This window comes from Thalassophryne amazonica, chromosome 5 (genome assembly GCF_902500255.1).
Source record: "Thalassophryne amazonica chromosome 5, fThaAma1.1, whole genome shotgun sequence".
Taxonomy (NCBI): Eukaryota; Metazoa; Chordata; class Actinopteri; order Batrachoidiformes; family Batrachoididae; genus Thalassophryne; species Thalassophryne amazonica.
This window is the reverse complement of record NC_047107.1, coordinates 91,861,283-91,885,517: the sequence shown is the minus strand read 5'-3', so window position 1 is coordinate 91,885,517 and position 24,235 is coordinate 91,861,283. Positions and strand designations below refer to the sequence as shown.

The 24,235-nt window shown below is 42.2% G+C and overlaps 1 protein-coding gene across 6 annotated transcripts in view; it reads right to left on the bottom strand.

The window, feature by feature from the left end:
• The window catches only part of ksr2 (kinase suppressor of ras 2), a 494,388-nt gene that overhangs the window by 210,040 nt on the left and 260,113 nt on the right, over positions 1 to 24,235 (bottom strand). For all 6 annotated transcript variants that reach the window (XM_034170876.1, XM_034170877.1, XM_034170875.1 and 3 more), the window contains one exon: positions 16,373 to 16,545. In XM_034170876.1, the coding sequence (XP_034026767.1) occupies positions 16,373 to 16,545 (173 nt within the window). The remainder of the gene's footprint in view (positions 1 to 16,372; positions 16,546 to 24,235) is intronic.

The following is a 24,235-nucleotide window of genomic DNA, read 5'->3' as shown; positions in this document are numbered from 1 at the left end:
GTAATAAGTTTACTGCACTTTCATAACATGCATACAATGTGTCAATGGAATGCAAACATTTTATATTAATTTCACTAATCAATAATTTTAAGATTTTCATTTTTGTCTTAGGACTTCAGGACACAAGGTCGCATGGCACCGCGAGTGGAAGTGCTGCACGCCGCTTCGGGTGATAGGTGCCAACAGTACTAACCTATACTAAAAATTTCTGGGGAGAACCCTGACGTGATTTCTTGGTTTATTTGTTTTCAATAAATTTGAAAAATAAAAAATAAAAAGTTTTTCACATTGTCATTATGGGGTATTGTGTGTAGAATTATGTGGGAAAATTAATTCCATCCATTTTGGAATATGGTGTAACATAATAAAATGTGAAAAAGTGAAGCATTGTGAATACTTTCTGGATGCACTTTTGATCAAAGTTAAAAGCATAACCCAAGACATTTAAAAACAGAGTCGCGGTTGCAAAATGTGAAAGTCGTATTGTAATCTCACAAAAAATAAATAAATAAATAACCCATTCGGAGGAAAACTCACATTTGTGTCATTTCTAATTAGTGTGTTTACTTACTATGTTGGGTTACTTACCTTACATATGTACTATTTGACAACTTTTTGACGAAGATATATGTGCACAGAGTTTCTAAAAAATCACTCTGGCATTTTACTTTCACAAAAATGTCAGAGTTAAATGTGGCAAGGTGCTTATCCACCTCAGTAACACAATGCTGACATTAGCAGCATTGACAGAATGGAATCAGTGTGATGTGTTTGGACAAGTGAGAGTGCTGACATTTGAACTTGCTTGCACACCAAAAAAAACTGTTATGAGACACTTGAAAAAGCAGGTCTAGGTCCTTTTTTCAAGCATGTGCAGTGTGGTTCATTATGATTGAGAAAATCTAAATGAAGCTTTGGTAGGAACCCTTATCACACTTTAAAGTAGACGCATGCTCAAGTCTGATAACCAGCAATCCCTAACGCCTGGAAAGCAAAACAAAAAATTGGTGGCAAAGCAATGTTCATATTCAGCTACTTAATCACATGAGAAACAAAGGACATAAACTATAGTGAAAAACAGATTCTGTCCATCATGCTTAGAAATGTAAAGGAAATGGAATATTTGGTAAAAATCTATTGTGTAACCTGACGGGATGACACTTTAACAAATGGATCAAATAAAGTAGAAAAATATAACAAGGAAATCTCTTCCACTACAGTTTGGACCAAAACAATTACAACTGTGACTGAACCATTAGTCTTATACATACAGTATGTATATTTATACACACACACACGCAGTATACTGTAGCCCATTATCGACAGTATAAAAAATGAATGTTATTAATAATCAAAGGGGGTGGTGGCCAAGTGGTTAATGCACTTGGTTTCAGTTCAGAAGGTTCCGGGTTCAAATCCCACCCCTGCCACATTTCTCCATGTAATGTGGAGTTGCGTCAGGAAGGGCATCCGGCGTAAAACTTGTGCCAATTCAACATGCAGATCCACCTTGGATTTGCTGTGGCGACCCCGAGTGCAAACAAGGGAGCAGCCGAAGGGACTGAATCTGGCAATGGCTCCTTATGTGAACTTTCATTCTTTGATTGAGCTATCTTTGTTTCTGGTCCTGTGTTTTGAACTGTGCAAAAATCTAAGACATCTGTGTTCTAGTATTCGCATCAAGCAAAATGTACTTTTTTATGCTAATAGCATTCACACTTTTAGCAACGATTCATATCTTGATGATATTAGGTCCAGTTAATCCTAGGAGGAATTAAGGAGGAATAAGTTGGTCATACTTTTTATTAATCACACCTAAGCAAACTGTGAAGAAACCACCCCGTCCCCAAAAATATTATTTAATAAACACCCAAACTAAGGCTAGCCTGTTAGCTTAGCTTGTACAGTAATTCTAAGATGGCGGTGTGTTCGGGCTTCATTTGTACCACCTAGGTCACACAACCTCTATCCATTCATGGGTTCATCAAGATACAGACACAATCATCATGATGCAGGCACAATAATCATGGCAAAATAAACATGGTGACAGTAGCAATTTTTGGGATTCAAAATGGGTTTTCTGCATCTTTATAGAAAATCTATAAAGTCTATGGCATTTGTCCATTAATGTGCCATCACAGAAGTGTAAAATACCCTTGCAAACAACACTGACTCAACCACACACCATGACAAATCCTGGCTTTTGGACTTGTTACTGATAGGGGTCTGGATGGTCATTTTTGTCTTTTTTTTTTTCTTTGTTTTTTTTTGTTTGCTTGTTTGTTTTTTTGAGCACATGGCGTCCATTTCTTTAAAAAAAAGTAATAGTCTGATCACATATACATTTCCACTGAATGTTGGGCCAACCCAATGCCTCTGAGAAGTCGACACCTGCTTTTTTACACAGTAATTGTTTAACTGACATTTGTGAATGTAAATCCATATGGTAGTGCTTGATAAAAATTTCCCAAAGTAATTATTTGCCCATGTGGTTGTATCAGCTATTCATGAATGACTGTTCTTGATGCATCTGAGGGATGGTAGATCATGAGTGTTCATCTTAGGCTGAAGCCCTTGGCCTATACACTGGAATTACTCCACTTCCTGGAATCATTAAATGATATTATGGACTGTAGATTAATAAATATGCAAATACATTCCGATTTTTCTTTGATGAACATCTGAAGCATTTCTAAAATTCTCTCATGGATTTGTTGACAAACTGGAGATCCTCTACCCATCTTTCCTCCTCAAAGACAAGCCTATCGTGACTACTGCTTTTGTTCCAAATCATTATTACAATCATCTGTTGACATTATCTGAAATAACATAATTTTTTAACCTCAAAACGACTAAGACATTCAGTAACAAATGAAATGATGCTGCCCAGGCAAAACATGAAATACCCTGGATTCATAAGTCTGGAATTAAATAAAAGTCAAAGTAAATGTCAAACCTTTTCTGATTAGGGGTGGCTTAACTTCATGATGTATTTTGTGTTCACAAAAAATGTGGTCTTTGGAAGAAACAGACGGCATTTTTGCAGCAAAGCTTTTTCAAGGACACAGGTAAAGTGAGACTAAAAACCTACCGATTCACCAATTTTGGCACATGTTCAATACATAAAGCAAAAAACCCCACTGTCGTTACACCAACAAAGTAAATAAAAATACATGCATACAGTCATTTAAATGGAACTAACTTTTCAGTTAATCTGTTTTTATATATATATATATATATATATACACACACACACACACACACACACACACACACACACACACACACACACACACACACACGCTGAAAGTTCAACTACAATTTGCAAGAAGGTACAGTACATCTGAGATACAAAAGTAGAGAAGCTTGAATCTTCGACTGGACTGGATTGCTCAACACGAGGATGTTTTGCTTCTAACCGCAGAAGCTTCCTCAGCTAAAATGCTTGCTCTGGTAGTCTGACTTCTGTCTTGACTCTTGTAGAGAATAATTTCTTTCTTTCTTTCTTCTCTACAAGAGTAAATAAAGTTCAAGATATATTCAGTGACTTGGAAATGTTCATATATCCATCCCCTGACTTGTCTGAAGAAAACTGGCAATAAAACTGATTATTTACAGGTATTATAATAAAGTGGCCCATTACTTATGCAAACCATCTTGGCTTTTATATTTTTAATTAATTTATATCAAGTTGTAGAGCTATGCTTTGAGTTTAAGTTTAATAAGGACGATAATTTTAGATTTTATTTTTTTTTTACTTTTTGTATTTTTTGTATTTGAAATGACAAACAAATTAAAATGTGTGAAATACCAAGTGGCCAAAAACCTTTAGACTGAACTGTGTTTCTTAGCTGGCTTAGGAACGCCTTGGGATCCCCCAGGATGAAATACAGGACTAACTGTGATTCAGACCCGAATAAGTAGAATTTTTTATTTTTTTACAATGTACAGTGTTCTGTCTGAGTATTTAATGTGTTTTTGTGAGCCAGTTGAAGAACTTCTGTAACCTTTTTGGGACAGACAATAACGTTTATTCTTTTCTATTCGATGAATAAAACTCAGTTAAAAAATGTAATAAATACATAAAAATAAGAAGCAACACTGAAAGCATTAACCTGCAAATAACAAGACAAATCATAATATTACTTGTGCCATTATAACTGAACAGGGAAAGTTATATAGCTGCCTGCTCCTTTTTTCTGGACCTACCTCTTATGTTTTCAATGTGTTTCAAAAATGATTTAAAAAATTTCTTACTGATACTTGTAAGATGATGTGGAAGTATTTTCATACAAATTTACTGTGCTGTTTTTGCTAGTAGTGTTGTCTTCAGTGTAATATTTTATTTTATTTATTTATTACTTGGTGGCTCCCAGCAGGTCCAGTCCAGTGTGCTGACATTGAGAAAGTCATTTAAGCAATTTATGTTAGCCCGTTGGATTTATATTATCAGTTAACAACAAAAAAATGTTGTGGTGGGATTTTCAAACTTTGTGAAGCAGCAAACATTCTGATTTTTACAACTCCTGCAGGCCTTTTCAGTTCAACCACTGATCTTTTGTGTGAACTGAAAACATTGGGCATTTTAACTTCTATTTTCTTCTGTCCGTGTGGAAGAACTATGTGAATGCAGCTCTCAAAGTGTCTTCTCCTCAGCCAATATTCCACGTTGTATAGTAGAGCCCTATTTGTATTGCACTCGATTGCTTCCATTTAAGATACGTCTTAAACAGCTCAGCGTTCAGCCTTATTTAGCAGCAACTCATTCAGAACAGCTCAGCTGCTTCTGGGCTTATCAGTGTCATTAAATAGCCAGCTAAATTGAAAATAAAATGTGGACTTGCAAAATTTTGTCACTCTGAAGTTCATGCCTTAGTAAATATTTCAGGTATTTGCATTTTACCATGGTGGTGCACTGCCAAGACAATACTAAAATCAAGATAATGAAGGCACATATCTGTGCCCATCTTTATGTGTGTTTGCTATTGAGCATGCGGTGTGTGAATATTCCATGTCACACTGGTACCACCAAGGATGCATTGCTGCATTCGACACACTTCTGAATGAAGGCCTTGTAGTATATACCCAGAACTGACTCACAATCATTTGTCTGACACATCCTCCTTTTTTTCCTTTTTTCCTTGTTTCCCATCTCCCTGTCCAGCTAATGGCTTCTCTCCTATCAAACATTAGCCACTAAAGCTGATGGAGAGCAGTAAGACATCATCTCCGCTCATTAGGGCTCTCTTATCACTTGATAGTTGCATTTATCCAACACAACTGCATTTAAGTATATTTTCACCTCCATCAAGAGGGTAATGTCTTTGGCCTTGCATGTTTAAAACTGTTAAACCAACTTTCTTGTTGGGTATGGCACAAAACATTCGTTTTTGGAGTGCATCCGGACAGTGGAGCAACGCCACGAAATATCTTTTCTGTTTCTGAGTTTTAGCAGGATTCTTCGAAAACTGCACACCTAATTTCTTAAAAATCGGTGCAGGGGTAGGGCATGGTCCCTACCCACACAATTTAAAAGTCTTTAAATTTTGAAGTTGTTGTGGATGATGGGGCAAATCCAAATTTCTTTGTCTCTTAGCAGGAAATCTAAAGATGACTTACAGTAAGCAGACTTTCACTGAAATTTAGTGAAGACAATGGCTGAGTTTAAGAATTGTTTCAGTTGGGAGGGAAAATTTTCCATATTCTTGGTAATTCAGTGAAGCACTGTTCTCACCAACACTTCAACGTTGTTAAGACCAGATGGACACAAAACTGTTGAACCACTGTAAGGGCCCCTTCATGCATAGTGCGAATTTGGTCAATTTGCGCAGAAAATGCACAGGAATCGTGCCCAAAACGTGTAATTTCGTAGCTGCCTCCAACACCTCGAACACCTGTTGCTACAACTAACCAGTGGCTGAAAGACAGAGTGTGTGCTGTGGGAGCCCATCGAACCCTCTCACGGCAGATGTTGGCCAAATTCCAGCTGACACGCACAAACATCTAACACCGCTCGCATTGCACTTCGAACATGTGTGGCCATTTGTACTATTAACATAACAGTCAGCAGACAATCACTATCGAGCTGGATGTGAAATTTGTCTAAGTGCCCCCACGACTGTGAAATATAGTGTACATGTGGCATGCCAGAGTGTCAGCTCCCCCCACAACACGTGTGCATGTGGTTCACCCCCCGCAGGCGAGACATCTCTCATCTGATCACAGAGTGACATCTTGGTCTGTGCGCTGGAGTTGTACGTATTCACACTGTGTGTGAAGGGGCCCTAACAGAATGTGGTCTGAGTGCCAGACAATTACCAAATAGATCACTGGTTCACACCATAATTATGACAACCAGCATGTGAAGCACCCTTTTTAAAGTGTATTGTATATTGTGCAAAAATCTAGTTACATCCGCCAAGGATGTAATAAAATCATCAACATTTATTTATTAATTTGTCTGTCTGTTAGCAGGATGATGTCAAAACTACTGCACAGATTTTGACAAAATTTTCACCACAGATAGATACTAGAGCATGGAAGACTCCACTGAAGTTTGGAGGTGTTCTGAATGCAGATTCTGATCAAGATTTCACTTTATACAGGCTTTGAAAGATTACATAAAAAAAATACTTCATGTATTGTCGCCAAATGTCCACCACAGATAGATTTGAGGGTATGGAAGACTCCCCCTCTAGCTGCCACCTTATCGTGGTGGGGGAGTTTGCGTACCTGGATGAGCCTAGGAGCTATGTTGTTGGGGGCTTTGTGCTCCCTGTAGGGTCTCCCAAGGCAAACAGGTCCTAGGTGACGGGTCAGACTAAGGGCAGTTCAGAACCTCCATGACGAGTAAAAAATCAAGGACAGAGACGTCGCCCGGTATGGCGTAGCCGGGGCCCCACCCTGGAGCCAGGCCTGGGGTTGGGGCTCGCGCGTGAGCATCTGGTGGTTGGGCCTTAGCCCATGGGGCCCGGCCAGGCTCAGCCCGAAAGAGTGACGTGGGCCTGCCCTCCTGTGGGTTCACCACCTGCACAGGGGGCCATGGGGGTCGGGTGCAGAGAGGATTGGGTGGCGGTCGAGGGCGGGTGGCCCGGCGGCCCGGTCCATGCTCACAGCCCCTGGCTGTTGGGACGTGGAATGTCACCTCGGTGGGGGGAAGGAGCCTGAGCTTGTGCGGGAGGTTGAGAGATACTGACTAGAGATAGTTGGGCTCACCTCCACGCACAACTCGGGCTCTGGTACCCAACTCCTGGAGAGGGGCTGGACGCTTCATTTTTCTGGTGTTGCCCACGGGGAGAGGCGGAGAGCTGGGGTTGCATTGCTTATTGCTCCCCAGCTCAGTCCCCATGTGTTGGAGTTCACTCCAGTGAACGAGAGGGTCGCGTCCCTACGCCTTCAGGTCGGGGACAGGTCTGTCACCGTTGTCTCGGCCTATGGGCCGAGCAGCAGTGCAGAGTACCCGACCTTCCTGGAGTCCCTGGGAGGGGTACTAGATAGCGCTCCAACTGGGGACTCTATTGTTCTCCTGGGGGATTTCAATGCCCACGTGGGCGGCGACAGTGAGACCTGGAGGGGGGTAATCGGGAAGCACGGCCTCCCAGATCTGAACCCGAGTGGTGTGCAGTTGTTGGACTTCTGTGCTAGTCACAGTTTGTCCATCATGAACACCATGTTCGAGCACAAAGGTGTCCATAAGTGCATGTGACACCAAGACACCCTGAGCCGGAGGACGATGATCGATTGTAGTCGTATCATCTGACCTTCGGCCACGTGTCTCGGACACTCGAGTGAAGAGAGGGGCAGAGCTGTCGACCGATCACCACCTGGTGGTGAGATGGATCCGCTAGGAGGGGAGGAAGCCGGTCAGACCTGGCAGGCCTAAACGTATCGTGAGGGTCTGCTGGGAAAGACTGGCAGAACCCTCTGTCAGCGTGGTCTTCAACTCCCACCTCCGAGAGAGCTTCCCCCAGATCCCGGGGGAGGTTGGAGACATGGAGTCCGAGTGGACCATGTTCTCCACCTCCATTGTCAATACGGCCGCTCGTAGCTGTGGTCACAAGGTCTGCCTGTCGCTGCGGCAATGCCCGAACCCGGTGGTGGACACCGGAAGTAAGGGATGCCGTCAAGATGAAGAAGAAGTCCTAGAAGTCCTACTTATCTTTGTTGGTAGGTGGGACCCCAGAGGCAGCTGACAGGTACCGGCAGGCCAAGCGTGCCGCAGCCCGTGCGGTCTCAGAGGCAAAAACTCGGGTCTGGGAGGAGTTCGGGGCGGCCACGGAGGAGGACTATCGGTTTGCCTCGAAGAGATTCTGGAAAACCGTCCGACGCCTCAGGAGGCAGGAGCAGCTCTCCACCAGCACTGTTTACGGTGCGGGTGGGGAGCTGTTGACCCTGACTGGGGCTGTTGTCGGGTGGTGGAAGGAGTACTTCGAGGATCTCCTCAATCCCATCGTCACGTCTTCCGAAGAGGAAGCAGAGACTGGGGACTCAGAGGTGGACTCATCCATTACCCAGGCCGAAGTCACCGAGGTGGTAGGAAAGCTCCTCTGTGGCAAGGCTCCTGGGGTGAATGAAATCCGTCCTGAGTACCTTAAGTCTCTGGATGTTGTGGGACTGTCTTGGCTGACACGCCTCTGCAACACTGCGTGATGATCAGGGACAGTGCCTCTGGATTGGCAGACCAGGGTGGTGGTCCATCTGTTTAAGAAGGGGGACCGGAGGGTGTGTTCCAACTATAGGGGGATCACACTCCTCAGCCTCCCCGGTAAGGTCTATTCCAGAGTACTGGAGAGGAGAATTCGACCGATGGTCGAACCTCGGATTTAGGAGGAGCAGTGTGGTTTTCGTCCTGGTCGCGACACACTGGACCAGCTCTACACCCTGGCGAAGGCGTTCGACCGTGTCCCTCGGGGCACCCTGTGGGGAGTGCTCCGGGACTATGGGTTCCGGGGTCCTTTGCTAAGGGCTATCCGGTCCCTGTACGACCGCAGCAGGAGCTTGGTTCTTATTGCCGGTAGTAAGTCAAACCTGTTTCCAGTGCACGTTGGCCTCCGCCAGAGCTGCCCATTGTCACCGGTTCTGTTCATTATTTTTATGGACAGAATTTCTAGGCGCAGCCAGGGTGTAGAGGGGGTCTGGTTTGGGAACCACTGAATCTCGTCCCTGCTGTTTGCGGACGATGTGGTTCTGTTGGCTTCGTCAAATCGGGACCTTCAGCGTGCAGTGGGGCGGTTTGCAGCCGAGTGTGAAGCGTCCGGGATGAAAATCAGCACCTCCAAATCCGAGGCCATGGTTCTCGACCGGAAAAAGGTGCTTTACCCTCTTCAGGTCGGTGGAGTGTCCTTGCCTCAAGTGGAGGAGTTTAAGTATCTCGAGGTCTTGTTCACGAGTGAGGGACGGATGGAGCGTGAGATCGATAGACGGATCAGTGCAGCATCTGCAGTGATGCGGTCGCTGTATCGAACCATCGTGGTGAAGAGAGAGCTGAGTAGGGGGGCAAAGCTCTCGATTTACCGATCGATCTACGTTCCGATCCTCACCTATGGTCATGAGATTTGACTCATGACCGAAAGAACGAGATCGCGAGTACAAGCGGCCGAGATGAGTTTCCTCCGCAGGGTGGCTGGGCGCTCCCTTAGAGATAGGGTGAGGAGCTCAGTCACTTGGGAGGAGCTCGGAGTCGAGCCGCTGCTCCGCCACGTTGAAAGGAGTCAGTTGAGGTGGCTCGGGCATCTTTTCCGGATGCCCCCTGGACGCCTTGCTGGAGAGGTGTTCCGGGCACGTCCCATTGGGAGGAGGCCCCGGGGAAGACCCAGGACATGCTGGAGGGACTACATCTCTCGGCTGGCTTGGGAACGCCTTGGGGTTCCCCCGGAGGGGTTGGGGGAGGTGTGTGTTGATCGGGAGGTCTGGGCGGCTTTGCTTGAGCTGCTGCCCCCGCAACCCAACTCCGGATAAAGCGGAAGAAAATGGATGGATGGATGGATGGAAGACTCCACTGAATGTTGGAGGCGATCCGGACCTGGATTGGGGGGCGTCAGAAATCTCAGTTTACTCTTGTTTTTATAGTAATATGGTTGAAGTATTATGATTAACAACCAACCCATGCACATGCGCACACACACACACACACACACACACACACACACACACACAGACTTAAAGTCCCACAACTTTGTGACCAGTGCATAAAGAAAGTCTTATACTGTAAGTGAAATTTGGGCCTGAAACTGCTTGTTTTGGATATCTGAACATGTACCAGGAGGTTCTTCTCTGGAGTCTGAGAGACCCTCCCAATGGGCCGGCCTGCAATCTGTGCACAAGAGAAAGATGCAGCAGCCTTTTTTATTTATGGGAAGGAGCACATGAAAATGAATTGATTTCAGTTTTTGTTTTGTTTTGATACCAAAACTGTGAAAAAAAAAAAATCAAACCTCAATATTTTACATCCAGACCGTGTGCTGTGTAACGTTAAAAACTGTGGTCTGAAACATGAACTACAAGCTATATTGACATGTACAGATGTCCATTTTTAATGTGACTGTGTGAAATGAAATGGAAAAACCTCAAGTACAATGTGGAAAGTGTAGATCCATAAGCCACCTCTTGAACATTTCAAGTGCTATTATTCCATCAATATAATTTTGTATGCCTTTTTTGTTGTATGCCTATACGAGAAAGCCTGAGAGGAATGTATGTCTGTACGAGAAAGCCTGAGAAGAATGTATGTCTATACAAAAAAGCCTGAGAGTAATGTGCCATGACTTGAACAATACCATGACCTTGAAGCCATGATTCGTACCGAACCATGAGCGAGATGTAGCATTACATCCTTAATACACACATACTCCATAGCCTATTCCACAGACTATAGACATGTATGAGATGTTTTTGCTCCAAAGTGTAAAATACAGGAAAAGTCAAGCGTAAAATTGTGAGTTTATGCCAAAGCAGAAATAGTGAGATGCATGAAACAGGCTCTCACTGCAATATTTCTGAAAAAGTTCACTTTCTGTCTCAAGTGGCCTTCTGACCAAACCTGGCAAACAGTTTAATAATCCCCTGCAAAGAAGCATCTTATTCTCATGAAACATTCTTAATAAAACGTATGATAAATGCACAATAATTCATATATAACTTGCATAATCATCAACCCGGCAGATAGTTGATGTTGTGACCAAAGAAAGGTGAAACCTGTTAATTTTTTCACTCGTTTAATTATTCAGGAACTTTGACACTTCCCAGCCACCGTACTAGTGGCTTCCACTGGATTGTTTGCTGTTGTGACGCTCTTCCAAACTTTACACGGTTGTATATGTTTCTTTTATTTCTGTTTAGCACTCTTCTGGTTGATAAGTGTATCTACTCTGAATCTTATTTAACTACAGTCCTGTTGTGAATCTCTAGCAGTTAGGATTCGCTAGCAGTTAGCATTCGCTAGTGGTTAGCTTTCGCTAGCTAGATCGAACAGCCCCCGCCATTACTTTTACAGCTATTTCTTTTTACAGCTATTTTCTTTACAGCTATTTCGGCATGATCTCCCCGCATCAATATAACAGTCAGATTCTGTGGATACTTTCAAGTCCAGACTTAAGATGCACTTATTTTCTCTTTCATATGGCTGGCATACTGGCATAGTATAGTTCTGCGCTTTGTAGTCTTAATTCATTTTATTAGGAAACGGAGCGTGTCGCGGCCTCAACTTTACCTAAATTCTGGGTCTTTTAGTGAAGCTTCAGGCTAGTGGCCAGCAATCACCTTAGTATCCTGTTTTTCTTGTTATTTAATGCTGGTAAATTATACTGTATATATCACCCCAATAGAGCGCTTCGCTCTCAGACTGCAGGCTTACTTGTAGTTCCTAGGGTTTGTAAGAGTAGAATGGGAGGCAGAGCCTTCAGCTTTCAGGCTCCTCTCCTGTGGAACCAGCTCCCAATTCAGATCAGGGAGACAGACACCCTCTCTACTTTTAAGATTAGGCTTAAAACTTTCCTTTTTGCTAAAGCTTATAGTTAGGGCTGGATCAGGTGACCCTGAACCATCCCTTAGTTATGCTGCTATAGACGTAGACTGCTGGGGGGTTCCCATGATGCACTGTTTCTTTCTCTTTTTGCTCTATATGCACCACTCTGCATTTAATCATTAGTGATCGATCTCTGCTCCCCTCCACAGCATGTCTTTTTCCTGGTTCTCTCCCTCAGCCCCAACCAGTCCCAGCAGAAGACTGCCCCTCCCTGAGCCTGGTTCTGCTGGAGGTTTCTTCCTGTTAAAAGGGAGTTTTTCCTTCCCACTGTAGCCAAGTGCTTGCTCACAGGGGGTCGTTTTGACCGTTGGGGTTTTACATAATTATTGTATGGCCTTGCCTTACAATATAAAGCGCCTTGGGGCAACTGTTTGTTGTGATTTGGCGCTATATAAAAAAATTGATTGATTGATTGATTGATTGTCTTCCTGGTGCCTGATTCTGTTTTTTTCTCTCTGTTTAAGGTGCAGCTGCATCCAGAGATGGGTGTGGTATTTGTGCTGAAAACCCTCTTGTCTTGTGCACCAACAGCATTTCTTGTATATTCGTTTTGTGAATTGTTCTGTAATTTGTGTCTGTAGCATGGCCCAAGCATAGGATCACCCCTTTGAGTCTGGTCTGCTTGAGGTTTCTTCCTCAAAGGGAGTTTTTCCTTACCACTGTTGCTCTGGGGGTTAGTAAGGTTAGACCTTACTTGTGTTTAGCGCCTTGAGCCAACTCTGCTGTAATCTGGCGCTATATAAATGAAAATAAATTAAAATTGAAGTTCTAAATCTAAAGTTTCTGTGAAGGCTCTCATTTGTCCAGGTGGTTTCCGTAGTAGTGTAGCACATGGCCTCGATTTGCCCATTAATTACATTAATGCTGTCTCAACAAAAACCTTTTTTGAAGTTTTGAACTGCAGACAGAGACAGTGTCTTCACTCCCAGTTGAGAAATTCCTGTGCCATCTGGAGGTCTGGAAATAAGCCTGAGACCCCCTCCCCATGGGCCAACACTGGGCTTCACAGCAAAAGTGTGATCTTTCTGCATTATCAGTTTGTTGATGGTGAAATATTCTATTTTAACCACATTGAGTGTTTAAGCTTTTAATAACGTTATATTCATTCCAATATGTCTTATAACAAATAGCATACCAAAATAGTTAATGTGTTTAAATGGTTGAATCATTTTGTCTGCCTCTGACATGAAGTTTTCTGTGAAGTTACACACCCTAAATGGGTGGAGTTTGGTGACATCAGTCCCCCTTAAAATGTTAGAACAGAGTGCTCTGGCCGCTCCCTTTGCTCTTGCCCTCTCTTGCCTTTCTTCTGCCTCTTCACCTCTTGCAACTCTCTTTCCAAAATGCTTAATTATTTTTGGGTCAACAAGACCCCATGCTAAGCTAACCTAGCTGAAGCTACCACATGGCATTCATTCTTTGTTTTATTCTTGTCTCAATTTTTGAGAATTTTAACCTGATGCTTTAAGGTGCGTCAAGTCTTTCAAAGTTTTAAGAGAACTTCCAAGCTAAACTTTTCAAAATAATTTACAGAAAAGCGACTTTTCCTTTTTTTTTTATAATTTTCCGACGCTCTTAAAGTTTTACTCTTTTTTCTAAATTCATGAAGACTTTTAATTATGGCTTTAAAAGCTACCAGAAACCATTTTCAACAAACGCCTTCCGCCTCTGGGGTCCAGCAAGCTGACGACCTGACTGCAAGCAGCCATCCTGTTGGTAAAGCCAGCCGACACAAGCCTTTGGGATCACCCGGGGAGACCACTGAGTTAACCCCTGACCCAAGTGAGCTCACGCTGCAAAGAGCCTACATCCACGACGGACGGATCATCCGAACCATTTTCTCAACGGACCAGCTAAGTGACCCAGATAAAGGTTCCAGAAAAAGGGGTTGTCGTCAATAGATACAAAGTGGCTTCTTTTTATTATTATTAATTCTTTTTAAACATATTCATATGTTTGTTTAATAATTTTTGTAAAATAATTGGCTTCCAATTTCATCACTAAATTCTAATCAGATTCATTTACTTAAAGTCTTTAAGCTTCATCTCTCTGTCTTTCACGTCTCATGAATTAGTAAGAATTGTGTCTATAAATGAACTTATTTAATCACTGTCCACAAAAATGCCAGTAAACTGTTCATTCCTTGTATAACTGTAAACAAATTGTAAATATTTCTGCTGTGGTTCATTTTGTGTTCAGAAGGAAACCTTTGGTCAATTGCATGGTGGAATTCAGACTTTCAGACCAGAGACTGATTCAATCAACTGAGACTGATTGATTAATTTGAGGCTGATAAATTCATGAATGTTTAAATTAAAGTACCTATGCTTCAAATAGGTGGTGCCCCGAGTAAATTAAAAATTAATAATTATTAAACCCTAAAATTGTTAATTATTTTGGTGACCCATTAAATGAGTCCTAAGCCAATCTAATTCAATTTGGGAGTTTAACTACTTATTCACTAAATTTTATTTTGGTGCTCCCGTGTGAGACATAATATTTGCTACATTCTTTATGGTGCCTCTGTGTGAGGTCTAGCAAATATCTGTTACAGCAGAGAAGCTTGAATCTTTGACTGGACTGGGTTGCTTGACGCAAGGACGTTTCGCTTATAATCGCAGAAGCTTCCTCAGCTAAATTTCTTGCTCTGGTAGTCTGATTTCTGTCTTGAATCTTGTAGAGAAGAACAAACAGAAGCCAGCAAAAGCTGGAGTTTTAAACCTAACAAGACCCCTCCTATTGACAGGCAGACTGCTATTGGCAGTGACTAACAATTGCTCTAATTAGCACCTATTGTAATTAGCACCTATTGTACTCTACGTAGCACCCAGGAGGGTGCTACGTAGAGTACATCATCAGTGCATCAGTCCCATCGTTAGGAGGGACAGGGCAGCTGTCCCTCCTAACGATGGGACTGATGCCTCTCCTGATGCCTCTCCTGACGACGTGAATGACTCATTACCATGAACAAAAGAGTGAAACTGCTTTGACCTGAGTACCCCATTGTAACAGGGGACAAAGCGTGTCTCCCCCTCCCCGGTTAAGGCTGGGTTTCAACTGTTTCACATAAAAAGCTTCCTTCACTCCTCTCTCAAACCATTTCTTTTCTCTGGCTAAGATTTTAACTTCCTTGTCCTCAAATATGTGGTTAGTGTCTTTAAGGTGGAGATGAACTGCAGACTGATGTCCGCCGGTGCCCTCTCTGCGGTGCTGGTTATAGCCTTTTTGTGTAACAGCTGCTTTGTAGTGTCCATTACAGTTTTCCTGACATCTGTTAGAATACACTACATTGCTCTGTTTGTAACTAGAGATCCTGTCCTTAGGGTGAACTAATTTCTGTCTCAAGGTGTTAACATGTTTAAAGTATACTTGGATTTTGTGCTGTCTGAAGATCCTCTGTAGTTTTTCCCCTACTCCTGCTAAATAAGGGAGAGACACTCTTCTTCTTGGCTCCGTCTCCTGTCTATCTGGTCTCTTTGTTCTTTGGGACTTATCCAGGGACCATCGTGGGTACCCACATACTGTGAGGGCTTTCCGGACATGTTGTTGTTCTTTAGCCCTTCCCTCTGTAGTTGTGGGCACCTGTAGGGCTCTGTGTTGAAGAGTCCTGATCACCCCGAGCTTGTGTTCAAGGTCAGTATTGGTCAGTGTGAGTGGGTTTTCTGTAAACCCCTGTCTGGAGCTGCCTGTTCTCTCCAATCGTAACATCACAGTCCAAGAAGGCTAAATGGTTGTTTCTGGCATCCTCACATATGAACTTGATATTGGAGTCCACCAAGTTGATGTGCTCTATAAAGGCCTCCACTTCCTGTTGCTTTATTTTAACCCATGTGTCATCGACATATCTGAACCAGTGACTGGGGGAGATGAATGACGCCAAGGCTCTCTTCTCCACTAGCTCCATGTACAGATTGGCCACAATGGGGATACCGGAGACCCCATCGCACAACCATGGATCTGGGGCAGCCCATAGATGCATGGAGTGGCGTCCCCAGGGTACAGTCTGTAGTACGCCTGCCTGTCAATGAGTCCCTCTTTCTCCGGGTTTTGGAGGTAGTTAAATCTAAATCTAACCTTAACTGCTGGTTCTGAACAATAACTACGAAACACGTGTTGTGCATACATGGATATTCAAAGGATTATGCATGAAATATAGTGCATAACCTTTTGTAGCAAATACAAATCACTTCATGAGAGTCCATGGAAAGACATGGTACAAAAATCAAACAGCAAAAGATTACAGATAGAATGTATAGTATACATATGAAAGATGCATATCAAAGGCATTCAAGATTTTCATTTCATAAATGGACTGAGCAGGAGCTGGTTTAATAAGTAGCATTCACTTACTTCCAGAAGGTGTTTCAACGTGGACAGGAGGCGTGGATGGGATGAACGATGGGAAGAAGAAGGATCGCAGAGATCGTTCAGTGTGCAGGGGCGAGCGCTGGATGGGTAGATTCTCACAGCTGCCCACACTGCTGTGGATCTTAAGGTTCAAGGGCTTTGTCTTCTTCTTGGCCCTGAAGAAAACAGGACAACATTTTTTAAAACGTGCACAACTAAAAAAAAAAAAACACAATTCCGTCTTTTTATTGCTTACTTAAGTCACATTGGGAGATGGCTAAAGGAATGGAAGAACACCCTCTACTCATTTGCTAATCCAAATTGCTAATCCAAGCCTCCAAAAGAAGGCAATCAGAGGAAACCCTAGTCATTCCAGTAGTCATATTAACCATTTTCCAAAATATTTGATCTCACCCTTGTGAAGTGCCTTGGGGCAACTTATGTTACAGCACTATATGAATTAATTAAATCGGTCAGCGCAGTCTCGTTTGATGGCAGGCGCTAAGGCGGGTAAAATATGACGCATATGACGTAATTTCTCTACTTCAGAAACACAAGTTTTGTGCAAATTACATGCAAACAAAGTGAAAATGCAAAGAATAAGTGACAATGCAGTGGAAAAGTTGACATGTGTTGCAGTTTGTTTATGACCCGGAGCTCAAAAGTGTTGATCCAACTGTGCACTTGAGAGAATGCAACTACTCTGGTTAGCTGTGTAGGCTAACACTTACCGACACAAACGCTCACATTTACCTCATCCTCTCTTCTCCACTGGGAACCAAAAAAAAAAACTCCACTCTTCGTGACTGCTACAGTGAGTGCAGCTGAAAACAAAACAGTACACAATTTTCCTGTGTGAAGTTATGCTGTGCATATATTGCGCAATGGGAGCGGCTTGCCCTTTAAGTGGTCAAATCCTGCGATATAATGCGCAATTCAAATGAGACTGCACTGCCCTGTTGAACTGTTTTGTTTGTAGAGGAATGCCCAAGATAACCTCACATGAACATACGATATGATACATCCACAACATGGAAATTTGCTTTGGTTTCACCACTAACATGCAAATGATTAAACAACAGACCAAAAATAGATAAAAATGTTAACTGGTATTGAAGGTATTAACAGATTTAGAACCAAATGTTAATTTCAAACTGATTTGCTGCTCCAATAAATATGCAACACGCCACTGGTCAAATGTACATCTGATAAAATAACAGAAGAAGTAAGTCCTACATCAGTCATGGCACCCACCGGTGCTGGTGTTTATCTCCAGATTCTGTACTGTGAAGCATATTTAGAGCCTGCGGCTAACCCTGGACAGTCCATCGCAGGTTACTTTCCCAATCAAAGCTGGTACCCATTTACAGCTGGGGAGACTGAGACAATGAAGAAGTGTCTCCAAGGAGACAGACAGGTAGCATGACCAGGCATTGATCCCTGGTGTACATATTGATAGCCAATTCCTACCCCGGAGCTACCTGCTTTAGCGATAACAGATAATGTTAGATGTATTTTCTTTTCATAGATTCAGTATCAATGTACGACTATGTCTGAGTCAATAGGGTTCCTAAAGCCCCCGTCACACATAGCAAGAATGTGCAGGAACCAGCCCGACATGGCAAATACTGCCATAATCCAACGCAGTCGGGAGAAAAAGAGCTGTGGGCAGGAGTGTCAGAACGCATCCGGATTACCTCGTCCACACCTGCACGATGGCATCCAAAGAGCATGTAGACAACAGGTAGATGACACAGACTGCTGTCAGACAGCTATAAAAGGCGCTGAAGACTGCCCGATGTCCAAACATCTGGATGGCAAACACAGGACCGGAGTGGGAGGAAGCGCTGTGTTCCTCATGCGCAAGTGCATGCGAATGCACAGCAGCACGTGTGTGTGCATGGTGCACGTGCATATGCGTGGGGCTGCAATTATCACTCAGCCGTGTGTCTGTGCGTGTTTGTGTATGCATAACACTGCATGAGCCACTAAGTGTGCACGCGTGTCACTGGACAGCTTTGCTGAAAATTTGCTGGCAGTGGGCCATGTTGACGGAATCTTTCCAGCAAACTTTAGCACAGTAGCGCACTGTGCTTTCGGTTTGATAGCCGCTGTTCACATTCACTGTACATGATATTATCATGATGAAGCGTGCCACATACATGGCATGTGCAGGTCATAATGGTAGGCTTTGCCATCCCAGATCCATCTCGAGGTTCCCTCGTATGCGCTCACATCATTTCGGGTACTGTTTTGCCACCATCAGAATATGTAAATTGCAGTCAGATGGTCCTTTTATTGCACATGGACCGCCACTGGATCGGTGTCCCATCTCGACAGTGCCCGGAGGGTTTTGAACATGTGCATCACATGGGACCGCCAGCTGATTTTGAACAACTGTGTGGACTCTCACAGATGGATGCCAGAATGTTGTGGAACTGAAACCCGAGGCTTTTCGGATGTGCGCCAATTCGTCACTCTGACGCCATTCTGCGTGATTCTGGCTGTGTGTGACGGGGTTATAAAGCATCTTCTGTTTGCTGAAAATCAAGCCCATGACCTCAGTCTGACTGTGTTTCTGCTGCACACTAAGATGAAGTGACATTTTAAGGGATCAGTGTATAATAAGGTAACAAGTTTAGTGACTCAACACAATGTTTAGCTTGAACACGTTAAGTAATTTTGACTCAAGCACAGAAAAAATATAAAGGAAAATATCACTCTGTATTCTCCCTGCACAATACATGTTTCACATTATGGATTACACCCAATGTCTATTGAACTGATTCAATATCAATGTAAATTCATAGTGCCTAACTGTACTGTCATATATTCTGACAGAACTTAAACAGGGATGTCCTGAATGTGCTGAGCCTGTGAACTCATCATCATTCATTCTGCTCTTTGCTCTTCTTGCTTGCTAAACTCTGATAAGCTGATGTTGCATTTCTTTTTAATTAAACCATAGCGTAAAGTCGTTTTATCACAGAGCTGTCAGCAGTCAGCTGTAGTGTCTTGTAAAATCATGTGTATGACATGCTATGCTGCATCTGTATAAGTGACCGCTGAGCTGTGACAGTAACATTGTGATTCAGAGAGCATGATTGTGAGAAAACTGCCTATTAAAAAAAAAATAAAAATGAAATGCTAATGCATTTCAAAGATGACAGCTACTCTGGCTACATTTATTCAAAGTTCAAAATAGTCAGAATTGCAGATGTCAGTCACTCAATGGAAAGATTTATTTGGATTTATAACTGAAAATTACTGACAAAATGATAAATTTTTAAGAATCATATGAGTAAATAAAATATTTTTTTTTTAAAATGGGAAAATGCCAACTGAACTTTGCAAGAGTCCAAAGTGGCATCAACTTGTGTTTTTTAGTCACCAAGAGTTTAAAAAAATAATAATAAAATAAGTCCCTTCAGCTTCTTTCACAGTAGACTGAAAGTGGATCTGCATGTTGAAGTTTTACACTGGATGCCCTTCCTAACACAACTCCACATTACATGGAGTATGGGCAGGGATGGTCTGGAACCGGGGACCTTCCGCTCTGGAACCAAGCGCAGGAACTGCTTGGCCACCATCCCTGCATGGGGTCACAGAATATAAAACCTAAAGATATTCCATTTAAAAGTAGAATCTTGAAACTGATATATTTCTTAGACAATGACTGCCATCCTGATGCAAAATACATACATAATACATACATACAATACATAATATGTACCACATCTCCAGGACATGAATGGGTGAATGTGAGGCATCACTGAAAAGGGCCCATTCACATGATGTGAAGTGGCTGACGCTGGCCAGCGTAGCAGATTTTCAAAACTCTCTGTGAAGTGCTGGAGAAGGCTCTTTCTGGGAGTCCAAATTTCCTGTCTTCAACGCAGGTCAACGTAGCTCAGCAGAGGGCAATGTTGTACTGGCAAAGCTGGACATTTGGTGGCAGTCCGCTGACTAACTGTAGGACGTCGTTTAACTTTTGCTATTGGAGAGTGGGCGCACTGGTAGCACACTCCATGGAGCAGTAGCGTAGCTTTGCGGATCACCAGCTTGATCACCAACTCGACATTTGAGATGTAACATGACGTAGCCTATATAAACTCTACATCTGCGATTTTGTCACTTGCTACTGGTGTATCTTGAGACAGGTTCTACAAATTCCTTCACATTTCTTCATATTTCTACATATTTATTGATGCGCAAGTGATCCAGAGGAGGTGGCACATCCAGTTAAGCCTCCAACGTTGGCCAGTGGAGTCAAGCAGCACAGTACCGGTGTACTGGCAGAGGTGACTTAGTCGTATCAGAGTTCAACTCTTCCCGGCATTTTAGCACGAACGTCGAAAATTACAAACATGTTGAAAATTTTTCCAGGACCACGACGAACGTGACTGCTGCCCAACTGACATCAACTTAGCTCCTGCAGAGTCTAGTGGACTTCTACCCTGGTCACTCGTTGTTGGCTAATCCGCAGAGTGTGAATGCAAGAAAAGCGCTGTCCTATGTTAACGAAAATGCAATTATGTAGTTACATGTATTATAAAAATATAAACAAACAAACAAATTGTCGTGTTTCAAATCAAAATGAAATCACCACACCCCAATTCTGAGCCATGCACTAGCTGTGAGTGGTAGTCATGCCCCTCCCTGCAAGATTTCGAATGTCATCCAATGCATTCCGTGATCACATGTCAATCGTGGCCCCCTGACAAACAAACTGGCATGTGAATATAGAGGGCATGTGCCGTGCCCAAATGAATGCGGCGACTGCTGCACAAGTCGTTCGAGTGTGGCTCCAATATCCCACGAGTGCCATTTGACTCCTCCTTCGTGCGCCATTCTGCCTCAGTCATGTTATGTGTGAAGGGGCCCTTAGCACTGTAATGTAGCATTACAAAATATTAGCGTTATCACAATTCCAGTTCAAACTGAGGATTTGCGGGATCCAAAATAAGTTGCTGGACATCATTATGCATAAGCATTGTGAGTGCTGTGCACAGTGGAAGCAGAGTTTCTGGCCCAGTGGGGTAAATTTAGACACACAATGTTTTTAAATAATTTCTTTTTACAACCAAATTTTTATTAGTGCTACCATAGAATTATGGGTGCCTTCATTCACCTATAAGCATTTTCACAATAAAGCTTTTATAGTCAGGGCTTTCACAATAAAGCCCTGACTGTAAAATGCTTTAGTTGGTGTGCACATTCAGAAAAGAGTGGAGCAGTCAGACAATAAAACTGCTATGACCTTTACAGCTTGAAATTTGTCACGACAGTGGTCAGGGAAACTCTAGAGTACAATGAATTTTAAGGTCTTTGCTTGCTATGCCCTGTTTTCACCTTGTGTTTAATTTTCTCCTTGAGTTAGAAAAATGCTGTTCTCAAGCTTCTTCTCTGCTGTCCATTTGCAGAAGAGGAGATGAAAACAAAAACAGTGGAAAGCATTATACTTTATTACTGCCGAGCAGTTGGAGTCACACAACGTCAGAGAGCTTTCAAGTAATGTACAAGTATTAACTTGTAGACTGACTGCTGTTTTTGTGATTTTTTTTTTCCTGATCATACATGCTGTTTCCAGATATAATCAGTGATTACCAGGCAAGTACAAGTTGCCTAGCAACAGGAAGAAGTTGCTCAGTGAAAATAATCCACTGGTGAAAGGTGGCAGTGAGGTTACAGTCTAGCTATAAAGAATCTGGATTGACTACCAACATAATCTTACTTTGGGATTTTGGTGGAAGTGGCTTATTAGCCATTCAGAACTTGCCATTTTTCATATAAATTGGTGACTGTCAAAAATCTGCAAACTAAATACTTGAAAACAGTTGCAGACCAATAATTAAAAGAGCAGACATTTTTTAAAAGAAACAATCCAACCAGCACATTGAAAAAGAAATCAAAAAATTAAGTTAATGGTACTTTCTGCCAATATGTCCATAAATGGAGTCTATTCCAATGTGTAAATTAATGGGTGATTTTTACTCACATTTACCTTCTGCACCTGCTTAATACTGTGTGAAAATAGGTATTAAAAAAATTCATAAAAGATTAGCACACCATGTTAACATATGACACAATATAAGCAAATAAATATACAAATAAATACCCACAAAGACATTGATACAGTAGATACTCTGATGGTTTAATTAGTAGAATTACAATGCATCCAAAAACTATTCTGAGCTTCACTTATTACAAAATGGAGTAAATTAATTTCTTCCCTTAAAATTCTACTAAAAAATCCTGCCTTCTGCCTTCTTTCATCTGCGAAATGAGGCGAGGATTCGTCCCATCCTGTCTATGGCTGATGCTGAGACTTTGATACATGCGTTTATTTCTTCCAGACTGGATTATTGTAATGCTTTATTTTCTGACCTGCCGCAGTCTAGCATTCGAGGACTTCAGTTGGTACAGAATGCTGCTGCCAGACTTTTGACACAAAGTATAAGGTTTGACCACATTACTCCCATTCTGGCATCCCTTCATTGGCTACCGGTTTCTGCCAGATCGGATTTTAAAGTTTTATTGTTGGTTTATAAAATTGTTCATGGACTGGCACCTTCCTACCTGACGGACGTGGTTAAGCCCTACGTACCTGCGAGGCCCTTGCGTTCGTAGGGCACAGGGCTTCTGTGTGTTCCGAGGATGAACAAGACGTCTGTGGGGTATAGAGCCTGCTACTACCGTGGTTCGACTGTTTGGAACGATCTACCTGCTGTTTTTCGGCAGTCTGACACTGTGGAGACTTTTAAATCAAGCCTGAAGACCCACTTTTTTAGACTGTCTTATCAATAATTTAATCTGTTTATGCTTGCTTTGTAATTTATTTTTATTCTACTGTGTTTTATCTTTTTATTGTGCTTTTCTTGCTTTTAATTTTGATTTTAGATTAATTTGTGTTGTGAATTGTGTGAAGCGCCTTGGGGTGACTTTGTCATGAGTTGGCGCTATATAAATTAATAAATTGAAATTGAATTCATAATGACAACATGAAAAAAGTTTTTTTTAATTTATTGCAAATTTATGAAAAAAAAGGAATCATATGTAAACAGTGATGATCCGATAATTATCGAAGATAATGTTTTTATTATCGGATTATCTTTTTAGATAACTTTAAAAACCATTATCGGACTAATTATCTTGCGATAAATTTTTGTCTGATAATTTTTAGACCGATAACATGGTCAATAAAGCTGAACAGCTACAAATATTTATAAAACTTTAAATCAGTTGAGCACCTACCTGCTAAATGTTTCATAGCTGATGTGTAGTTCTACCCTCTGCAAAACAGAGAAGAGCTGCTTTAAGAAGAAACTGTTCTATCCCCATTCTAACCCCATACTGAAATGCGGGCAATATCACCCAAGTCATCCAGAGGCATACATTTTTAACTTATGGTTCAACTTTTAGCCAAACTAATTTCGGACAAGTTATTTAAATTAATGTCATGTCTGAAGTTTTATAAAGTGAAAATATCAGATATATGTTTTAGTTTTAAAGTAATGCGCTAATTTTTAAGGTTTTAGTGTGGATATATGCTGTGCCCAGCAGTGCATTATGGGTAGGATAGGGTAATCTCAGTACGTTCACGACATGAGAAATGCATTTGAAACACTCTGATCAGGCTCTACGGACAACAGCATTAAACTCTAGTGCCTAAAACTCTCGTGAATATATTCTCTGGGTTTATAGACATTGTTATTGTGTCTGCGTTTATTAAATTCCACGCATCTTAAATGTAGCAGACATGGATTATCTGGAATTTTGTTTTGGCACGTTTTCAAGGTCTCTACTGCCATCTACTGGCCAGTAGGGCTGTCACGATTAGGAATTTCTGGAGACAATTAATTGTCA